Genomic DNA, 21,859 nt, shown 5'->3' with positions numbered 1-21,859 from the left:
CCTCTTTTCCTTCCTGGTTTCCCATACATAAGCTGTCCTTGCTGTGGCATAAGCTCTTCTGTCTTCCTGAGTCCGTGTCCTTCTCCATCTTTTACCATATCTTCTCATCCTTAGCCTCATCTCACTTATTGTTTCTTTCCACCAATGTACCTTCTTTTGGCCCTTCCTCGACTTGGGTACCGTCCTCTCCTGGGTCACCCTTGGGTATTTTCATCACCTCTTGAAGATACTGAGCACATATTTCTGCTTCTTTTCCTTCCCACTGCAGCTCCTCAACCTTCTCGACCAGAACTCCGTCAATTCTCACCCAGTCAACCTCTCTTAGGTTCCACGATCCTTCAGTCATCTCATTTCTGTAAGTTCTTCCTACCTCCCTTTCCTTCACTTCAAACTTTATAAGTCGATGGTCGCTCAGTGAATCCTCTACAACTTCTCAGTTGACAATTTTCCTCGCTACGTCCCTCGTTCCTAGTGTAACATCGATGTTTGAAGATCCTCCTTGGGTGTTCTCGAAGGTTGTCCAACGGCTCCACCAGTTTCCTATCTCTAACTCACAGGCTTCCACCATTTCCTCTACTTTCTCTCCTCTCCTACTCTCCTATCCGTCCTGTCACTCCACCACAACCTGGATCTGGCATTTAAGTCCCCACCGATAATGACTCCTTTTCCCCAGCTCTTCCGGATGATATCCACTATTTTTCTGATGACCGCCAATTCCCTCTGACGACATGAACAAGAATTGATTGATTTTATTTTAGCTGCTCTAATGAGCTGATTGTAACATTAAATTGTTGGATTGTGAGCATAATATATTTACCTATTGTAGGGTTTAGGGTTCGTGTAGACACATTACATGTATATTACAATAAAAAAATATTTATTAACGACAAAAATCCTTTAATTGCACAAAATTAATGAATTGGCATAAGTTTTTATATGCTAACAGTACAAATTAATTCTGAATTAAAAGAGCAATTTCTGCTGCTGAACAGTTCAGTCCTGCATTGAACAAACGATGTAGGCTAAAATATAAAAACTTATCTAAATGTTTGTGTTTTTACTTTTTATATTTTTTTCAGAAACTAGTAAACATATGCAACTCAGATTTGGTACAGTTATTTTTTTTCTAGTCTGAAATGAAGAGAGATATTTTATTAATAATATAATATCATGTTACAAGATGGCGGATGGTAGACGTTTTTAAAGCTTAATGCAGTAAAATTAATAAGATTATGAAATTTAAAATAAAAAAAGTTGCTAAATAAAATTATAAACATGTTTGCACCTAAAACTTAAAAGTAGGCCAAGACATTATGTAGCTTTTAACTGTTATAAGGCACATCTTTTCATTGCTTACATGTTTATGCATGTTTATGACATCATTAAATGTGCATTACAACTGTTAAAATCTTATATCCACGTTACTAATAAAATCAATTTTTATGATATGAGTGTCAACATGTTTGTAATTAGATTTAGCAACTTCTGTTATTCTTCACAAAGTTTCATAATCTTATTAACTTTTACGGTATTATGCTTTAAAAAATTCAACTGTCTCATATGAAACGTAATACAATATTAATTTTTCTTTTTGGTATTATTTAAAAAGAGATTTTAACAAAATAGTATTAGAAAATGTGAGACTGCAAGAAAAATAATTAAACCAAATTAAGATTTTACATCTTAATTGGTTTCTGAAAAAGGGATGAATGACAGACAGACGGTTAATAAAAGGAATATATACCATTAAGCATTTTGTTATTAGCTTGTCTTATTCCATAGAATCATACCCTAAAGTTTGCATAGAGTTTGGACATAAATAAAAAGGATATAAATTAAATTAATTACTAAATCTCATAAAAGATACAAGCAAACATAATCAATTTTGTTGTCAAATTTTGTGAATGAACTTGTCTTAATTTGTCTACTTCGAACAGAATTAAAGTTATTGCTGTGCATAAACGGAATCGGTAATACAAACCCAACTTTGAACGTAAAATGAAAATATATTCTCTGGTTTCAAAACATATGTCAGTTTAATACTTTTTACGTTAAATGTAATGAATACTGGTATAAAAGGAAAAAGGTTCCTAATTCAAATATATTTTATAAATCCACATTTATTGTTGGAATGATAAATATCTTATCTCAGACTGTTCCTAATTTCATTAAAGAACGCATTTTACATCGGTAAAAATTAATATTCAATCCAAAGCAATCTCTATTTCTCCTTGCGTCACTTTAAAAAGTACATACAAAACTAATAGTAGTGATAAAGTGGATGGAGCTAAATTTTCAATCTCATCTGTGTTTTATAAAAGTCTTGAAATATACTAATAACTATTAATAATATATACTAATAAAATCTATTTAATAAATAGATACTATAATAAGTAATACATCAATACTAATAAAATCTATTAATAACTACATAATTACTTATCCATAACTTATTTTATTGCCTTATATAATTACTTTAATTACTATTGTGTCACGCATTCTCTGCCAAAAGACCACACATTATAACATATATAATGCTGTCATATTCTTTATTGGCTAGTAGTATTAACCAAAACCCAAGGTAATACGTGACCGTTTTACTTCTCCTCATATCCCAGGTGACATTCTCCAAGAAAGAAGTTATCTCTACAGCTAGTTAGTGGCAAAATGAAAACAATGATGTCGAAGATTTCTATTTCATTATAGAGAATGGCTACGGAAAGTTTAGTGTTTATACTGAAGTGAAGTTAAAGTAATCTCAACCTGTTTCACTGCTTAAAACCCGCGGTTTGTTTCAGTGATATATCGACTGTGTATTTCCGACAACTTGGTTATTTCCTTTAGTGAAAGTACAAGTATTTTTCTAGTGGCTGGGGACTGAACTATGTAATTATGTAAAATTCTGGCTGTGTAAAATTTTAGGCCAAATGTGCCAGAAATCATTGCACAGGTGTACTAACCTGTTACATGAATGGCAACAGTATGGCTGATAAATTAGGGTTAGGTCCAGAAGTTAGAGAACTGAAATTAGGCCCTACTTTCTCAAATAGTAAAGGAACTGCATTTCACACGTTAAGATGTAAGATAAAAAAAATCAAACTATGCTTTTTTTAGAAAATAAGAAATTGATAAGCTCATATTGTTGTAAACTAAGTTAAGTTAGGATTATTAGAAGGAAAATTTATTAAAACTTGTAATGTTCTCAGAGAATTGTAATTGTTAATTAGGCCCTATGGTTTATTAAGTTACAGAATATATCCAATATGTATTTATTCTCCAATGAAATGCTATTTAAGTAAAAAAAAAAAAACTAACAAAGCTATTTTGACTGCTCTAGACCTAACATATTTAGAAATTTAGTCTAGTTTTGTATATAGGACTATGTAATTGATGTTTGAAATGCTATATTGGTGGATAGGCTATATTCAGTAGACTATAAAGATGAGAAATGTACATAAACGTATCCACAAATTGAAAATTTGTATATTAGCTCTATATATCTGTGCTCAGAAAGTGCGTATCCACATTATTTATTTACACAGCTTCAGTATAGTAAGCGGCCACCACCACAATCGAATCATCAATATTCATGATAAGCCTATTTAAACTACTGTAACCAAAATTTAGAACTGAATTACATTTTAGGTATTTCAAATTACAACATTGTTTAGCTGCTTCTAGGCCTATATCTAAAAAAGTAATAAAAGTAATTATGAATAAAAAGCTATGTAGGCTATTTGTATTTAAAAGTGTAACAAATAAAATAGTGTAACAAATTAGGCTAGTTACATTTTACTATTTTTAAGGATAAACGTGTCGTGACAGCCTGTGGCTCAAGTAAAATTACATTACATGTCTTCATTGTACTTACGGCCAATACTCACATACCATACAGCCCATATGATATTACTTTGTTTGAATTAATTTATAACAATATTGTTATTCAATACATTATAAAGAGCTGGTAATAATTGTAAATGACTATAATTAGGCTAGAACAGTTGAGGTAATTTGGTATTTCTAATCGATAATTTGGTACCATGATTCGATTGTGGTAGTGGTCACTTACTATATTGCAGCCTTTTACAGATTTTTAGACTAATTAAAAAGACCTATTCAACTACAGGTATTGTGGCTTGGTTGTTGAAAGGTATGACAGATTTCAATAGGCTGGATTTTTACACTAGGCTACTGATTGATAATCCATTGGCATAACATAAAATAATGTTATTGCTCATTGTCTTCATAAATAGATGATATGTACATTTTAGATCACTAGTTTTTGTATGCATAGAAAATCATATAAAAAGTTTAGTTTTCAGTTTTGGCTGTATGAAAATAAGGATAAAAGAATACAAGTGCAAGATGAATGTTATAAAATGATTTTCTGAAAATGTTGAGATGGTATTCAACAGATTTTGGTTTGTTTTTCTGTAAAAATCTCTTTGGTCAATTAACTTGACCCTTACAGTGCCAGAGTCTTGTGTAACCTGAGGAACATATTGTCAAATAGTGTGAGACATTAGTACTTTAAGGTGTTAATTTTGCAGCAGAATTTTGCTATCAAGTGGCAAATGTCAAGTTAAATTAAATTTACACTTTCAATTTCAAGAAATGTAGGGAACCTGATATGATGTTAATAATAATAAATTAATTATGAACAAACTATATAAAAAAACATAATGGGAGTTTTTACAATTATATTAACCCAAAAAATAGGAGATAAATTAGAAATCTGCAATATTTTTAAACCCTAAAAGTTACTATAGTGGTAAGTTCAACCCACGATTCAATTTGTTACTAAAATGTTATAATTTAAATTCCAATATATAATTTTTTTAGCGCTTTTTATTCTGGAAGCAATAATCATAATGTTGTGTCATATGCTACAAAATAAAATACCATTATTTTGTCACATCACATTACATTGTTTATTGCATTCTCAGTTTCCAAAAAGTTAACATTGAAGAACTCATTTGTAACAATCAATGGTTGTATGTCACAATTGAAACAAATACTTAGTATTATTTGTAATATAAATTAAAGAACTTGTAAAAATCAAATTACATTAACATTGTATGACACACTTTAAATAGTCTCATTTGGAATGCACTTCAGGAATTCACTCGTTTTCAATATTTTGTTAATGTGCTGTTAAGAATAAAGATTCATTGAATAGTAAAATGAAGTCTCCTTGCTATTAAATTATGGTTTATGCATTAATGCATTTATATTGTCATTAAATAACGTACAATTAATGAGTAAAATAAATTAATTTGCAATGTTAATCTCTAAAAAGACTGTACCTATTCAATAATATATTTATAATAAATTGAAATGTAGTGAAAAATAGTTTTAGCGATTTAACAACTACTAAAAAAGATAGGCTAATTCATTTGGAGTAACAGAGTAAAGATAACAAACTCTATAAACAGTGTAATGTCTTGACATCAATTTGCAATGTTAATCTCTAAAAAGACTGTACCTATTCAATAATATATTTATAATAAATTGAAATGTAGTGAAAAATAGTTTTAGCGATTTAACAACTACTAAAAAAGATAGGCTAATTCATTTGGAGTAACAGAGTAAAGATAACAAACTCTATAAACAGTGTAATGTCTTGACATCAATTTGCAATGTTAATCTCTAAAAAGACTGTACCTATTTAATAATATATTTATAATAAATTGAAATGTAGTGAAAAATAGTTTTAGCGATTTAACAACTACTAAAAAAGATAGGCTAATTCATTTGGAGTAACAGAGTAAAGATAACAAACTCTATAAACAGTGTAATGTCTTGACATCAATTTGCAATGTTAATCTCTAAAAAGACTGTACCTATTCAATAATATATTTATAATAAATTGAAATGTAGTGAAAAATAGTTTTAGCGATTTACCAACTACTAAAAAAGATAGGCTAACTCATTTGGAGTAACAGAGTAAAGATAACAAACTCTATAAACAGTGTAATGTCTTGACATCATGTATAATCTTTAACACATAGCAAAATAATTTACACACATAGAAGAACAACAGATTAACTCATTCAATGCTTTAAAATAATATATATATATATATATATATATATATGATCTCCTATGGCAAAGTAGCTTAGTTCATCTAAAGCCGATATTTGTCAGCGTGCGCTGCTCAGCAGCGTTGGTGATGCTGGCTAAAGGCATTCAATGTGTTAGGTGCCAAATAGTTGGTTTTAATTAAGTATGTTAAGCTAAAAGGTATGATCTGTAAAAAAATTATTATTTGATATTTGAATCATTTCAATACATTCATATTTCCACCTTCCACAAGCACTAGTGCAGCTGATGGTCAATTTCTTTCATAGGGTAATTTTCTCTATCTGCTTGTACAAATTGGTTCTCGGCTCCTAGACTACAAAGATAACAGCTGTTCATGTTATGACATTTGTACAAATATGTATGTCACCTTAAAATTTGTATATGGGTGGTTAGTTTATTTTACCCAGAAATATTGTCAATAAAATTAAGCAAAAAATTAGGCCAATACATTGCAGTATGGTTCACTTATTGTGAAGTAAAAATATACAAAATTGCCATTTATGCTTTAGCTACATACTTTTAAGATATAACATCTTACAAGTCACTTAACACAAAAAAATATAAACTATCATCTACTACTCAAATTGTTAACTTGTTTCGAACAATAAAAGTCGTAACAATTCAATACGTACAATGCAGTTAATGTTATTACCAGTTACTTAAAAAATATTTTGAAATTATAGCATCTTGTTGTTTGTAATAAGGTTGAAACTCTTTCTTGTTGCTGTTAGTCTCTTTACTCCTTCAATATTATTAGAACAACTTCAATATTTTAACAGTAATCAACCAAGAATATCTCCCAAAAAAAGTTTAAAAATAGATTTTTAATATTCAAGTTTGTAATATTTTTGAAATTATGATGAGACTTGCAACTAATACCAGTCAATTCTACGTAATCCCTTAGTATTATGGTCACTGCAAATAAACTCCTTATTAGTGTCCTTTGGGATAGAAATATTTGTTATTATTGTGTACAGATTTCTCAATTTTTACAAATTACAAATTAACAATCTGGTTTGTCCATAGAATATAAACTTAGGACTGAGGGGCATATAAAGGCTTCAATTAAAATCTAATTTGCTGCCATTTTTATTAGGGTAGAGATAGCAAAGTGAAAAATACTAATTTTATAGCTTGGTATTAGTGCCAGATGAGAATAACACTAGCATAAAACAACCTGTCATTCATTATGGACAATTGCCAATTTATTTTTGTTTTTGGTTAGGACAGGAAGCTGAGAAATTGCACCTAGTCCTAAAAGGACCTTTGCGCTGCTTCTGGAGGGACAAGATATTCTAGATCGGTAAGGTTAGGGGTTGGTGTAGCCTCCTGTTGAAATCCATGAGGATGGATTTTGGACACTCATCTTAGTCTCCTTGGAAGAAAGGGAAGCGAGCTCTGTAGCAGTCACTCCAGTCAAAAAAGTCAGGGGATGGCACGCCCTTATTTCTAGACTAGCAATAGCCCTTAACACTTAGGGAGTTCCACCAACTCCAACACTCATCTCCCGCAGTACATGTGAACTTCCCAACTCGTGTATCTGGCACGATGACTACAGCCATTGACAAAATTGTTACAAAATATTCCACATATGAGTCTCTGTACTTGTTGCTGCCATCTCTGACCATCATGCTCAGGAAGCTGTAGTCACTGGTGTTCCTTGCAATTCCGAAGCTCAGGCTCCCAAAATTCAGTCACCCGTGAGCAAAACATTGTGTAGCTCAGGAGACTTCTTGATTGTGAGCCTTGGATTTTCCTTAATCACTTCCGGGATGCGAATGAGGTGTACAATGTGTTTAATGAACTTTTTTTATTTTACTTGGACAAGTCATGCCCTTTAAAAAAATCTAAAAAGTTCCAAATTTCAATAAAAAGCTCTTGAATCTCTTGTGGCATTCTGATATCTTGAGAGAAAATTAGATTCTATTACTCTATTTACATCAGGACAGAAAATAAAAATGAAAAAATATTTTTCCTAAAATTATAGATGAATGTATAGACTAGTCATTAAAGCCTCAAAGGCTTAAGACATTGAGATAAATTCTTTTAAGACATTGAGATAAATTCTTGTGACATCCATGGCATATCATTGTGGCTACTTGAACAATGGTCCAACAGTTTTTGGCACCATTGACCAAATTGATCACTTTTTCCTTTGAGACCGGCATGTTTCCAGATATATTAAAAATAGCAAATTTAAAAAAAAAACTACGATCCCTACATAGTCAACAATTATTGTGCTATTTCAATTTTGCCTGCCATCAGCAAACTTTTTGAAAATATCTTTTTAGCACGATTTGAAAATTTTCTTTCACGTTTTGAAATCTTAGATGCAGAACAATATGGATTTAGAAAAAAAACATCAGTCGATGCAGTCTCAAACCTTGTTGATGGGTTAGAGAGGAGAGAACATGTGCTCAGCATATTTCTTGACTGGACTGAAATCATCTAATCAGTATGGCAAAGTGACTCAGTAAGCTGACAACATGGCTATTTGTAAGAACAAATAATTTGTCGATTTAAAAATAAAATAATTTGTCGATTTAAAAATAAAATAATTTGTCGATTTAAAAATAAATAATTTGTCGATTTAAAAATCAAATAATTTGTCGATTTAAAAATCAAATAATTTGTCGATTTAAAAATCAAATAATTTGTCGATTTAAAAATCAAATAATTTGTCGATTTAAATCAATGCATAAACATTTCAATGCAATGGGTTTGCAAGCACGCAATTCTAAATCAAACTTCATCAAATTTTGCCTTTTGCAGCCTAATGAACAAAACAAATTAAATGTGATGGTGGATGATGAACTCATAGAGGAAACAAATTCTACAAAGTTTCTTGGAATACACCTCAATGGAGGGTTGACTTGGAAAGACCACATTGACAGCGTTTACTGAGTCAACTCAGACATTTATGTCTTGCGTAACCTAGTACAATTCTGCTCCATAGAGGTCTTAAGAACAGTCTATTTTGGCTTGATTCATACTTATCTGGAGTATGGCATAAGACTTTAGGGTAGCTGTTCTAAATACATGCTAGAAAGGGTATTTTTAGACTGACTATTAACCGCTGAGGATAATCGGTAATTAACTCCTACCCCCATATTCTGGTGTTAGAAGTGTAAATGGTGGTATGACTGTTAAAAAAATGTATATCTGAATGTATAAAAGTGTGTGTGGATGGTTAGGTTATAAACATGTAACAATTGATGTTTGCAACACAATTGTAATTGTGTTAATGCAGTAAAGAAATTATTATTGGTAAACTAGACATATTGATCTATAGCTCGACATTTGTGACACATGCTCCTGGAGATGCATAGGGTTGTCCAGATTGATTTTTACTGTTTTAAGTGTAGGTTCATTTGGAAGGTATAAAGCAGTCAAAAGTGCTATTTGGGATGACAAATCCTTAATAACACTGGGAATTGTGCATAAAAATAGAGGTTCAGTTTAATTTTACTATAAATAATGTTTTGTTTTAGTCTCTTTCACACTTTTTAGCCTGTTGTGTACTAAGTATGATCGGTTTGTAATTTTAGTACTTTTCAGATGACTTTAAACCTGCCAGTGTTGACGAGAGCAAGGTGGCTACAGTGGACGTCGGGTCCAATCAGCAGGTGACTGTCACAGTGCCTCATCTCGATGGGTCAGGCACTATGCAGACAGTCTTCAAAGGTTCCCATCGCCCATATCAGCGAGAATGTGTCCTTATCATCGACAGGACTACGGGGGAAATCACCCTAGAAAAACTGGCAAGCAACATTCAACTTAAGAAGACAAGGTAAACGGACAGCCTGTTTTTCTTTTATTGTGCCATAGAAGAACGTTTTATATTGTTTACAAATTTGAAAAATAAAAATCTTGGACTTAAGTTTTTACAAATTATTATTTGCACAATTATTTTTGAACTTTACAAATTCCATGTTTATAAATTCAGTCATAAAAACATTTTTAGGTTAGATAGTGTGGAAAGATTTTATCATTAAGCGGCCTACACTCGTTATTTGATTGTTACTATCAAACGATTCGATATATTGTCCAAATTCAGTAGTATATAATTATCGTACATAAGAAGAATTATAATTTATTAACAACAAGAAAAATACATTACAATTTTTAGTCAAATAAATGTAACAATAACATGACAAAGTAACAAAACCAAGTATGGCCTAGACCTACATATAAGAAAATGTTTTGTTATTCTCGTAGAATAAGAAACTTAAAAATTGCACTTAGTCCTAAGAGGACCTTTGCGCTGTTTTCAGAACGACAGGATATTCTGGATGCGTAAGGTAAAGGGTAAGGGCTGTCTCCTGTCAATATCCATGAGGAAGTGTTTAGGGCAATAATCCCAGTCAGGTCCCCTCGGAAGAAGGGAAAGCGAGCTCTGAACCAACCTCTCCAGTCAAATCAGGCAGTGGATGGCACGCCTTTATGCCTAGGCTACCAAGAACCTTTGAATCTTTATAGTATGTTTTTCTAAAGACGATCCCTGAGGGAGCCGGGTCCCAGCAACCTCTCTCTTATGCTAAACATCTCACTTCAAATGTCTACCACATTAAATAGTACAAAATTATTTCTAAGGAATTATACGCCTATATTTCCTTGGAAATAATTTTGTACTGTTTGGGTAGTATTCAAGTATAAGAAGCATATTTTGAGTGTTATTATGGTAGTTTTATAAGAACTAACATGTAGTAACAAAAAATGAACTGCAAATAAGCCAAAGCCGATTATGATTTTTTATTATGAGTAAGCTACTTTTTATTTAGTGAAATAGGCATTCTAACATAAAGCTAGAGCTCTATAATGATCATTAGAAAACTAATCATAGTTTTGCAAAATCTAACAGAAACCAATGGAGAAAAAAACAATAGGTATCCCGAATATATAATATCTTTATTTAACCCTTTTAACCCCAGCCATTTTTCCATGGACTTGCCAGAAAGCCCATGGCGATAAGGGACCGTAGTGCAGAATTGAGGGAAAATACATCTAGTTTTCTTATTTTTGAAGATAATGTTTAGGTTTTTGTTTTAAATTGTTCACAAATAAGTGTACTCTTAGATGTAATAGTTAAAAAAGGTACTTTTACAGAATGATTAGTTTTTTCTTAGCATATTTATACATAAAATTTTTTTAATTTTTTTATTTTTTATAGTTTGGACATACATAAAGGGTAGAAAAAAAATTGTAGCCCCTGAAAAATGAAGCATTTTTGTTGTACACATATTTCTTACTAAACACACAAAATTTGAAGAACTTTCCTTGATAAATGCAGGAGATATATCCAATTAATTGTATTGCTGCATAAGCACTTCTTCATATATTTCCACATACACGTCAGTAGAAGTATACAGATATGTGTATACTTGTTTTTGCACTTTTGAAATAAAAACAATTGTAAAATAACACAAAGCAATTGTAATGGTTTGTAAGAACAAAACTTGTTTAATTTTTCAAAAAAGTAAAAGAAAAAATATTTACAATATATACATTTTATATAAACAATTTAATTCACTGTCTTCAAAAATAGCACATTCATCACTAATAATAGGGTACTTTGGGATTGTACCGACCACACCAGTATGTAGAACACAAAAATATAAATTTATAGAAACAAACATGATAGAACGAAAAAACAAGTCTTTAATTCCAAAATTACAAACTTACAAGCATTTCCAGTCATTGTGATCGGTATTGTTGTCGCTGTTATCTTATCTTTCTCGAGAATCCTGATTACGATAGGCCACGCGGCATCACATGATTTGCACGGTACATAATTGCCTTTCCATTACAATTCAATTTATATTTCTGATCAGATCCTCAAGAATTTGATATTTTACTGATAGGTACTATCTCGAGGGATGTTTTTCTTTCGTTGACATCAGCGCGAAGGCGTGGCACTCGTTTGGGTGGCGGAGTGTGATCAAGAATAAAAACAAGTTTTGAGTGTTTTTTCAATAAAGAGTTTAGTTTTAGTTTGATCATGTTTGATTTTATTTAATTTTTGTGTTTGGAGAAGCGTAGAGGTAAAACACGGAAGTACAACAACGCGACCAGATGGACGGGCGGCGAGACTCTGCAATCACGTTATCTACTAGACCGCTCGACTTTGACCTCTGTCTGAGGATGGGGAGGGGTTTGCGATAAGACAATTCCTGTTTTATATTGACGAAATATTGTTCTACGCTAATCTAGTAATCAGTAGAAGCAAAATGTTAAATAACGATTCATGTCTGGGTGTGGTCAGTATAATCCCAAAGTACCAATAATAGTGTTTATCAAAGTGTTTTCACTCACTGGTAACTTTTCTCTATGACGTTTACTCATGTTTTTTTACTAATAATACAATAAATCACACGAAAAACAACCGCTTTCAATCACGTAAAACTAATTGAGTTTATAAGTCAGCATACAACAACAATGCAACTGAAGTCGTCTGACAGCTGACATCGACAAATAAACTACGCTCAACGACGACGAAATACGATGCCAATTGGAAGGTTTATTGTTTTTGCATGTAGGCCGTTTCTTCACCGACTACTATACCGAAACTGATGGCATTTGGACATATTATTAGCCAGCTACATTAAATTCTCGAGACGTCCGGTATATCGGACGTTGGGCATTTTAGCTAGACCACCTCTGTCCGATATATCGGACGCCGGGGCTAAAAGGGTTAATGTCGGTAATAGGTACTTTTTATACTGCGAAGTTGACTTACACAGAGAATTAGGCCTGTAAAATGGTTAATATTGCTGATATAGTATTTAATTCATGAGAACTTAGAGGAACCAACGATATACATATATTTAAAACCTAATTACTGTATTTAAGTATGGATAAGCTATGATTTTTTCTGAAAAATTTACCTTTTCTTATTTAATATTTTCTTAGTTCAGGGCTTTAAAATTAATAATATTGCTGAACTAATAAATTTTTCATCACATCAAATAGGAACTAACAATGTATATAAACAAATGTGGTAAATTTATAGTTGGTTATGTCAACATCACAGACCCCTGGGGAAGATAATGCTCGGCTACAATTTTGTCGTCTAAAGATACAGACTGTACTTCCAGTCCAGGAAGCGGCCACTTTTGTTGTTATAACCAAAAGCTCTTTTAAAATATCTTATTTTTGTAGGATGGTGTAAAATTGAATTACCAGGATTCCTAATCAGTATTCGCGACCGGTATGTATTGTATCGTACAGTCTTTTCAAAATCTCAAAATTTTAACTAATAATCGATTTCGTAAGGGTTTAAAAAAAAATTAATTACACATTTAATTAATAACTTAAGAACTCTTAATTTTTGGCATGTCGTTCTTCAAGAGACGTATAACAAATACTGTATAAGAATTTTTGTTACTGTCATTACTTTTGGAATAATGATGAGTTAAAGTTAAGAATACCAACATTTGGTTAGTAATGTGCCGTTCCTGGACGATCCATAAGGTTGCCCATATTTAAGTGACACATCAGTTTTTGCTATGCCCAGTGTGGGTTCAACTGGAAGGTATAAACCAGCCAGAAGTGAAGCATCTTGGGGAGCTACTTTAGATTAAATAAAATGTAATATCAAATTATTCATTTGGATAAAAACAATAAAAGCATTCAACAAAAACAATAGAATAACGAGTGTAGTCCGCTTATTAAAGTCTAATCGATTGAATAAACCAATGCTTTTGGCATGGCTAATAGTGTGTGATTAATTTATCTGTCAGTATCTGTTAAAGTATCTGTCAGGCTACATGCGCTATTGGTGACTCATTGTTGGTGGCTGAGCACTACTAGTTGCTGCTTCCAACCAATTAGGCTCATAAGTATTATTAATTCTGCCCGGCTCCATTTTAGTTCAGATACCAGGGGATTGACTTTACATATGAATTATATTTAAATTTTCATGGTATTTTTTATTTGCCATGTCAAAATTGATTGTTAACTATGGTGTATTTCTACTCTGCATTTAAATGCAATCACATAGGGACATTGATCCTTTTTTATTGAGTTTTAACAGGTTTAAACACTGTATTCTGTGAACTCAAATATTTCATTACAAGCAAGTTATATCTAGTGAATATTAACCTCAGTAAAGTTATACATCTACAAAGATAATTCACATTGCAGCATTTAAATTGGTGGTTTTTCAATTGGAATAGTCTTTTAGATTAACTAACAACATAACTATCCAGTAACAGTCTGTGCGAACTGAATTAATAAACACATTATAAAATATGGTGTCACTGTCCCTATTCATTTCTAGCACTTAATACAAGAAAGCTAAGATTATATTTCTTCTAAGGAATGGCTTATTGCTAAACACACAAGTCTCAATTAAAGATTTATAAAAACTCGTTTAAATTTATAAAAGCAAACATTCTTCTATTCTTTATTTTATCTGTTTCTGAGAATTAGGTATCATGTTTCTGACAGTGAGGTATCTTGTTTTACCTTTTGTACTGAACTACAGTACTTCATATTCACATTACCTGGTTTTTAGAAATTAGTACTGAACAGTATTTCATCTTTCCATTAACTTGTTTGTAGAATGGAGCCTTCCAAAGCCAACAGCCATGGTGTGGGAAGCAGTTACAGCTCAGCTCGTCCTGCTACTCCCACAGAGAAGAAAACTTCTCCCCCGCAGCGGCAGAGCCACAAGCCACCCAAGAACTTGAGCATGCCTTTGCCCAAACACTCTCCTCTGCCTGCCTCCCCGTCGTACAACAAGAGCCCCTCTGTCTACAAGTCTCCACCACAACTTGTGTCTACTCTCAGGTAGGTGTTACAGTAGAGACCTACAATCTGTTTTGTACAAATCACAATTTCATGCCCTATTTTATTGAAATAAATCTAATTAATAATATTAACTTTCGCAGCGCCGTAAGTGCATATAAGGGCTAGGATTGACCATTCAAAACGATTGTTTGCCTTGTTTGTGATGGTAGTAAAGAGTTAGTCCGCGGAAAATATGTTTCAGTAGTTTACAGATGTGCTGCATACCACATGACTGCCTCTGTGCTTAACGATAGATGCTAGCCGGTTGTTTAACATGCGGCAGTTTTGTATTGCCGATCAACACCTGAAGCGTATTTTTATGTTCGCTACTGCCCCGCCGAGCAGATGTGTTTTGCTGTATAATCTGTGGAAACGGTGCAAATAGTTGAGCGATAAACTGCTATGTTGTTTTGGAAGTTTTATTACCTTCTTTCTTGGACATATAAAACGTATGAAATAAATGTTAAGGAATGGCGAATCCAGACGATTCTGATTTAGAATCATTATAAACTAAATCTGTAATAATTTTTACTGTGGCCAAATAAATAATTAAAATTGTTTATGTGCTGTCTTTTCCTTTTGTTACATAGTAAAAGAAAAGAAATTTGTTTTGATAATTAATGAACGCTAATCCAAACTTATGACAGCCAAAATCTAACACTTAGCAAGCAACATTGATATGGGAATTTTTCACAACAAGGCACATTTTGTGGATGTAGTATATTTCCATGATTGTAAAATAAAGCCAAATTGTTTGATAACATTCTCATGGTATAAAGGATTTTATATATATGTATATATATAAAAAAAATACAGGATGTAGGACTAATACTAAACTAGTTAAATATACAATAAATTCCAAAAGTCAAATTTAGATAAAATGCAGAAAAATACATTAAAAATTTGGAACAAGTGCTTAATAAAAAATTTAGGAAGAGCGTAGAATACACAACCACAGATACATTATCTGGAGCTCGCTCGCTAGTAGATAATTAATGAATGACTGACATCCTCACAATGGAGTGAAAGTTTCATCAATACTGAGATCCTGTCAACTGTTTATTATATCTTTTATCTCATTTTATGATTCTATAAATATTGATGGCATGTACAACAAATAAGTATTGACTGATTGTATTTTTATGCACATTGTTGCTTAATTTATGCTTGATTTATATCTACATCCTTGACTTCAACTTAAAGATTAAATAAGATAATTTAAAATTAAAAAATGTATGCCATAATTGTTTTTGTTTTATGTTTTATTCCTCTAGTCTTTCGCCAGTAGCGCCAGGCAGTCTTCCAATGATAGGGCTGGAGGATCCCCTTGACAATGCTTTCTCTTCTCCCAATTTGCCTGATACTTTAAGGCACTCTCCATCTCCTTATTATCAGTCAAATGAACATGAAGAGGTAAGTTATATATATATATATAAAAAAAATCTTTAAGTAAGTAAAATTAATTTTTCTCTTCAAATGACTCATAACATTCACTTTTAATATATTCTGAAATAAATTTAAAATGAGTATTTGTAAATGGGGTTGACAGTTTTCCCTTAAAAGTTAAGTACGATTTATTAAAATGCCAATGGAATAGTTAGATCTCGCTTTAAAAAACCTACGTTGGCTGCCACTAGGTTTTACCTGAGGATTCACAGTTTTGCCAGGATTTACTATTTTTATTGTTATTTTAAATTTTGATGTGTTTCTAAAACTCTCCCATAATAAGTTCCAGTTAGTCCTACACTTTTTTCAATAAATTTCAATTCATGAGGTTGGTAGCAAAGTAAATGCTCTGTTTTCTGCTGTTTGTGCCCTTTTTGTTGCTTGTATGATTTTTTAGCTGTAGTGTTATTTCGTACTCACAACACACCAAAAAAGTATTTTTCACAGACAGATTTTTCCACGTTTTATATTTTTATTTTTACAATAATAGAATAATTATGTATTATAATTCTTCACTTTATTGCCAAAAGAAAAAAATGTGAAAATTTGTTTAATAGTTGCTGGGCAATAGATTTTTTTCCAAATGCTTGTAAATTGAAAGAATATGGGACAAAATGGCACAGCACTCAAAGGGTTAAATTATAGATGGAATACTATTTTTAGTAAATTAATACCGAATCAAAATATAAAAATTAATTACAGTTTGAAATTCAAGTTTAATAAAATATGGTGTACAAGCTTCAAGAGGTTGTGCATTTGCTGTTATTCTAATGCATAGTATCCTTCATATTCTTTTACATAGTAATTGTTCTGATAAAAGTGGTGTTAATTTAAGTACTATTCCCCATAATACCCATAGCTTATTATTGATTAAAATAAGCATAATATACCAATTTTCTGTAACTTTTAGTCACATAATTCGTTGTACGTCTTAAGTAATAAAATTACTGTAGATAATATTATTGAACTGTATTAAATATAAGTCCATAATAAAAGTATTATCAGTAACTATTTCTAAAAGTTTAACACAAGAATATAAATAATTTTTCATGTCTATTGTTTCTCTCAAGCTAAACCAAATTTCGACTTAAATTTAACAAAAATAAATTTGAACTGTATCACTCTGAAGCTTTCTTAAATGTCCTATTTAATAGGACTTGTGCCATGTGAAAGATTGTATGGCTATTCAAGAAAGTTGTGATGTCAGCATATAAAAGAAATTTGGTCTTAATAGCACTAGATTGGTCATTCATGTATAGTAAAATTTAAAAAGGGCCCCAAGCTGATCCTTTAGATACTTTATGTTTAACACAGCCTCATTTGACCAATTTCCGTTATTACAAATGGTTTGTTTACTGTTGTGTAAAGATTTAACAAATAAAAAGGTCCAGTTCAAGAGAACCGTTCAACTGAACGATTAAGTAGTAGACAAATAAAATATACAGTTTGGACAGAGCAAATGTATGGTCAAAACAGATTGACTGAACTAGGTTAAACCTAATCTACATGGTAAATAGGGCTATCTCCCATAGGGTAGACAAAATCCTTTTTTCCTCTCCCAAGAAAGTTAAACAATGAGATGGGAGGTTTTATAACAATTTTTGTGGATTAAATAATATGTTGGCCTTATAATTCACTCGCCAAATGAATTCTTCTCGATTCCCAGCAGGAGTGGTCTGCTTCCTTCAGGATAGAGTTTACCAAGCACAGAACACATCTAACATCAACAGTCTGTTATCTGTAGATACACTGTGTGGTTTGTTATAGATATGGAACACAATGAAGTTTGATTTCTAATAACACAGTCAGGATAATATCAAACCTTTGTCCAAGACAGAGCTTTAGGAGTGCATTCCCTTGCCAGTGTGTGATAACAATAAATATAGGCTTGTATATCAAAGAAGTCATAGTCCATGCTGAAAGAGAACAACAACTACGAGGCCATGACATTCACTCATACAATATCCGCCATGCATCAAACTTCCACCTTCCATTACACCATACTGTACTCTTTAAGAATAAACCTTACGCAGATAGGAAACTTTTTTACCTCCTTCGTGAAGAACTCAAAACACTAAGGTAAAGGACTGAAGTCAGCCTTGACCCGATGGCTTACAGAAGGCCATTTTACTCGCTGAATGAGTCCTTAAACTGGAGGAGCGAAAAAAGAAAATTTACATTAACAATTAGTTGGTTTTAAAAACCTACCAATTGGAAGATTTAAACTCATTTATAAGAACTATTTAATTACCAGATTTATGTGGTAACTTTGAAACAAATTGAAAATCTTAATGTATTGTGACACCATTCTGATCTCTAAGATTACGAATAAAAAACTTTGTCTATTGTGGCACAGTTAATCCACATTGCCATGAAAGGACCACAAGGCACAGGAAGTTCATCAGTGCTAAGACACCCACTGCACTGGTTTTACAGAGATAGCAACATAAACTGACTGAAACAATAAACAGGATACGCCGCCAATGTGAACGAGAGAAAGAGTAGATAAACTACGGCATAACACGGCTAAAACGGGATAGTGAACTTATGACATGTTTACTGGGTGTCTGCACAAGAAAGTGATGGAATGGCCAAAGTGTCGGCCTCATACCAATTTAAAAAGTGGTCTGATTACAGAAACAATTGCTACTTTACGTGGCCATTATTATAAACCAAAACTAATATATATATATAATATGTAATATTAAAGAGTGGAATTAACTATTACAATAAAGGTAATATCGTAAATATTATACATTTACAATTAACTGCCTTAAAAAACCTATTAGAAATGCTATGTGTTAGAAAAAAGTGATGAAATATAAATGAATATATATGAGTAGTAATAGTTTTGCTTGTATATTATAAAGTCCTTTTGAAATTTTAATTTCATTCATGTTTTTCCATGTCTTTCCTTTAAGCAAAGTGTCTATACTTATCAGGTAAAATCATTCAATATATGTGTGACAGATATTTAAGTGTAGTTTTATTAGTTTTAAGAAAGGTGTTTTAATGGCATTTTTAACTCATTTAATTTATTCTTATGAATGTCTATAATCACTTCTTAGCTTCAATCTAAGAATTTTGAAAGATCTAAATCTAAGAATCTAACAATCTAAGAAGCTTTAAAACTAAAATTTTTAATACAAATACATTTACCACATTTTAAAAAGATTTGAAGTTATATGAGACAAATTTCTGGGTAGCTATCTATAATCACTCAAACAGTTTTTATATCCTATCTATTGTTTTGTCATAACAATGGCTTACTACTCAATATTTGTCAGGGTATATAATTGTAGTTATAAAATGTAGTATTAGCATAATTTTGAATACTCAGTAAAATTGTGTATTTATTTTAATACTTACAAGAGTTGTAACACGTTTTCAGTCAAATTGAAGAGTAGTTCAGAAAGTGTAATCTGTTTTTGTGTGGACTTGATGATGAAGGCCAGCCACTTCTTGATCAACATTTTTATCTATTTAAAATGTTGTATAACATATCTTTTTTCAGTTTTAAAGTCAATGTTAATTGTTTGCTTTGTATAAAAATTACTAATACTATTATAAGATTATCAAAAATTTTGAATCAATTTAAGTCGATTAATATGCATTTTCAGGATCAAGTTATCTCAAGAGTAGGTAATTTGTCTGCAAGTTCATCGAGCAACTCATCCAGTGACGGAGACTCTTCAGACTCAGAGAGCGACTCTTCCCCTGCCAACAATGACACCAAACTAAGGCTGACTAATGGTAATACAGTATAACACTTTAGTGATAACTATTTTCAAATTTATTATTGAACCTCAGGTTAGACTCTGGGGGTCTACAGAAATGCTTTCATTTTAATTATGATGATATTTCTTTGTCAGAATTGTTGTCAGGTAGTCTGGATGATTATAAACCGGTGGAATGTGAGTTGGATTGTGAAAATTGATAGTGGCAGTGAAAAAATTCATCATTATCTGATATTCCTCTTGCCCAAAGAATTCATCAAACACCAATAAGGATATGCACGCGTAATGCCAAAAAAATGTACATAGTTTACTTTTTTATCAAAAAAAGGTTTTTGTTGCAAATAAGTATATATATATATATATACACCAACCAAACTACTAAACTAACTAACATATAATCGGAAGACGACGAAATACCTGTCAAACGAATTTTGTTTACATTAATCAAATTTGTATAAATAGCAATAGCCTTATTTAATTTATTCAATAAACATTGAATCACAAAAAGTACTTGCTCCGCCGGGACTCGAACCCAGATCTCTCATTTGCCGGGTGAATGTGCTACCCCGCATATTATATATATATATAATATGCCGAACATAAATATTTTACTGCAGTGGTTAGTAAAAATTGTGCATCGAGAGGAATGAATTATTTTTTTAATCCAACTTCAAACTGCTTTATACTCGTATATATTATGTTGTACTAGTGACTAAGTAGCAAGGTCTAGTTTAGTAAAGTATATCTAATGTGTTCCAGGACATGTTAACGGAAGTGTGCCACCAGCTGATGTGCTCCAAGCAGACCTGGAACTCTCAGATTCCGCATCAGACTCGGACTGTTAACTACCATACAGGCCTGGTGGGGGGTGGGGCTTAACCTCCTCATTATATATATGTGTTAAGTCGATTTACTGTAACTTTATAATCACATAATGTGTAAATAAAATACTGGACGATGTACTCCTGTATGTTACATTGGAATATATGGCACAAATTGATATAAATGGAGACTTTTTATTCAAATAGAACCCTTTCACCATGTTTGTATTGGCACGAAGTATGGATAATATCTGGAATCTCCTTCACTTCCATATGGTTTAATTTGCAATTGTTCACCTAAGTATAAGGGGTTTTACACTAATAGTTTTTCATTTCTCCAGAGGTTACAAAAATATTGATTGTATCACACTTACGTTATGTACTGACACTGTTCACTACGATCATTTCAAACTTTTTTAATGTACCCTACTGATAATTCAAACATGCCTTAAATCATTTCGCAAATATCACACGTTGTGCTTATTAATTTAATTTAGAAAATAATTCCTTTCCTATTTACTGGATATTTCCATTCCGATGCTGTATTTACTGGTCGATTGTGCATGGTGACCATACTACAAACTAATATTCCAACCACGAAAATCTCCAGCAGTAACAATAGATGAAGATGATTGTGAACTCATCTGGAGCCCACAAATTAGGAGCGAAACAAAAGCAAGCAACACACCTAAATAGTCCACAAACTAATCAGCCTTTAAGACATAAACTTGTACGAAGTTATCAGTTATCCGTGGTTTTGCACACAATTTAATGCAGAATAACAAGGACATCATAGGTTCTTTTTTTGAAGTTTGCTTTCGACCATGGAAGGATTGTGAAGGAAACATGAGTTTACAAGACATTTACCATTGTTCTGTGATACAAAAGTCAGTAACACTACATCATAGGCATATCCTATATAAATGGTATACCAAGCACACCCGAGTTAAGTGATGGTCACAGGAAGATATTCCAGTCTCC

General features: G+C 31.9%; 1 protein-coding gene across 1 annotated transcript; it reads left to right on the top strand.

Annotated features, from left to right (window-relative positions):
- The first annotated feature begins 2,607 nt into the window (after positions 1–2,607).
- LOC124362135 (ELL-associated factor 1) lies at positions 2,608–21,063 on the top strand. The gene is made up of 6 exons (XM_046816363.1): positions 2,608–3,079; positions 9,643–9,874; positions 14,647–14,874; positions 16,149–16,287; positions 19,941–20,073; positions 20,817–21,063. Exons 1-6 carry the CDS (start codon positions 2,968–2,970, stop codon positions 20,900–20,902), a joined length of 930 nt encoding a protein of 309 aa, XP_046672319.1. The 5' UTR covers positions 2,608–2,967; the 3' UTR covers positions 20,903–21,063.
- The last annotated feature ends 796 nt before the right edge of the window (positions 21,064–21,859 follow it).

Source organism: Homalodisca vitripennis, chromosome 5 (assembly GCF_021130785.1).
Source record: "Homalodisca vitripennis isolate AUS2020 chromosome 5, UT_GWSS_2.1, whole genome shotgun sequence".
NCBI lineage: Eukaryota > Metazoa > Arthropoda > Insecta > Hemiptera > Cicadellidae > Homalodisca > Homalodisca vitripennis.
Note: the sequence above shows the minus strand (reverse complement) of the source record. Positions and strands in the feature narration are given on the sequence as shown.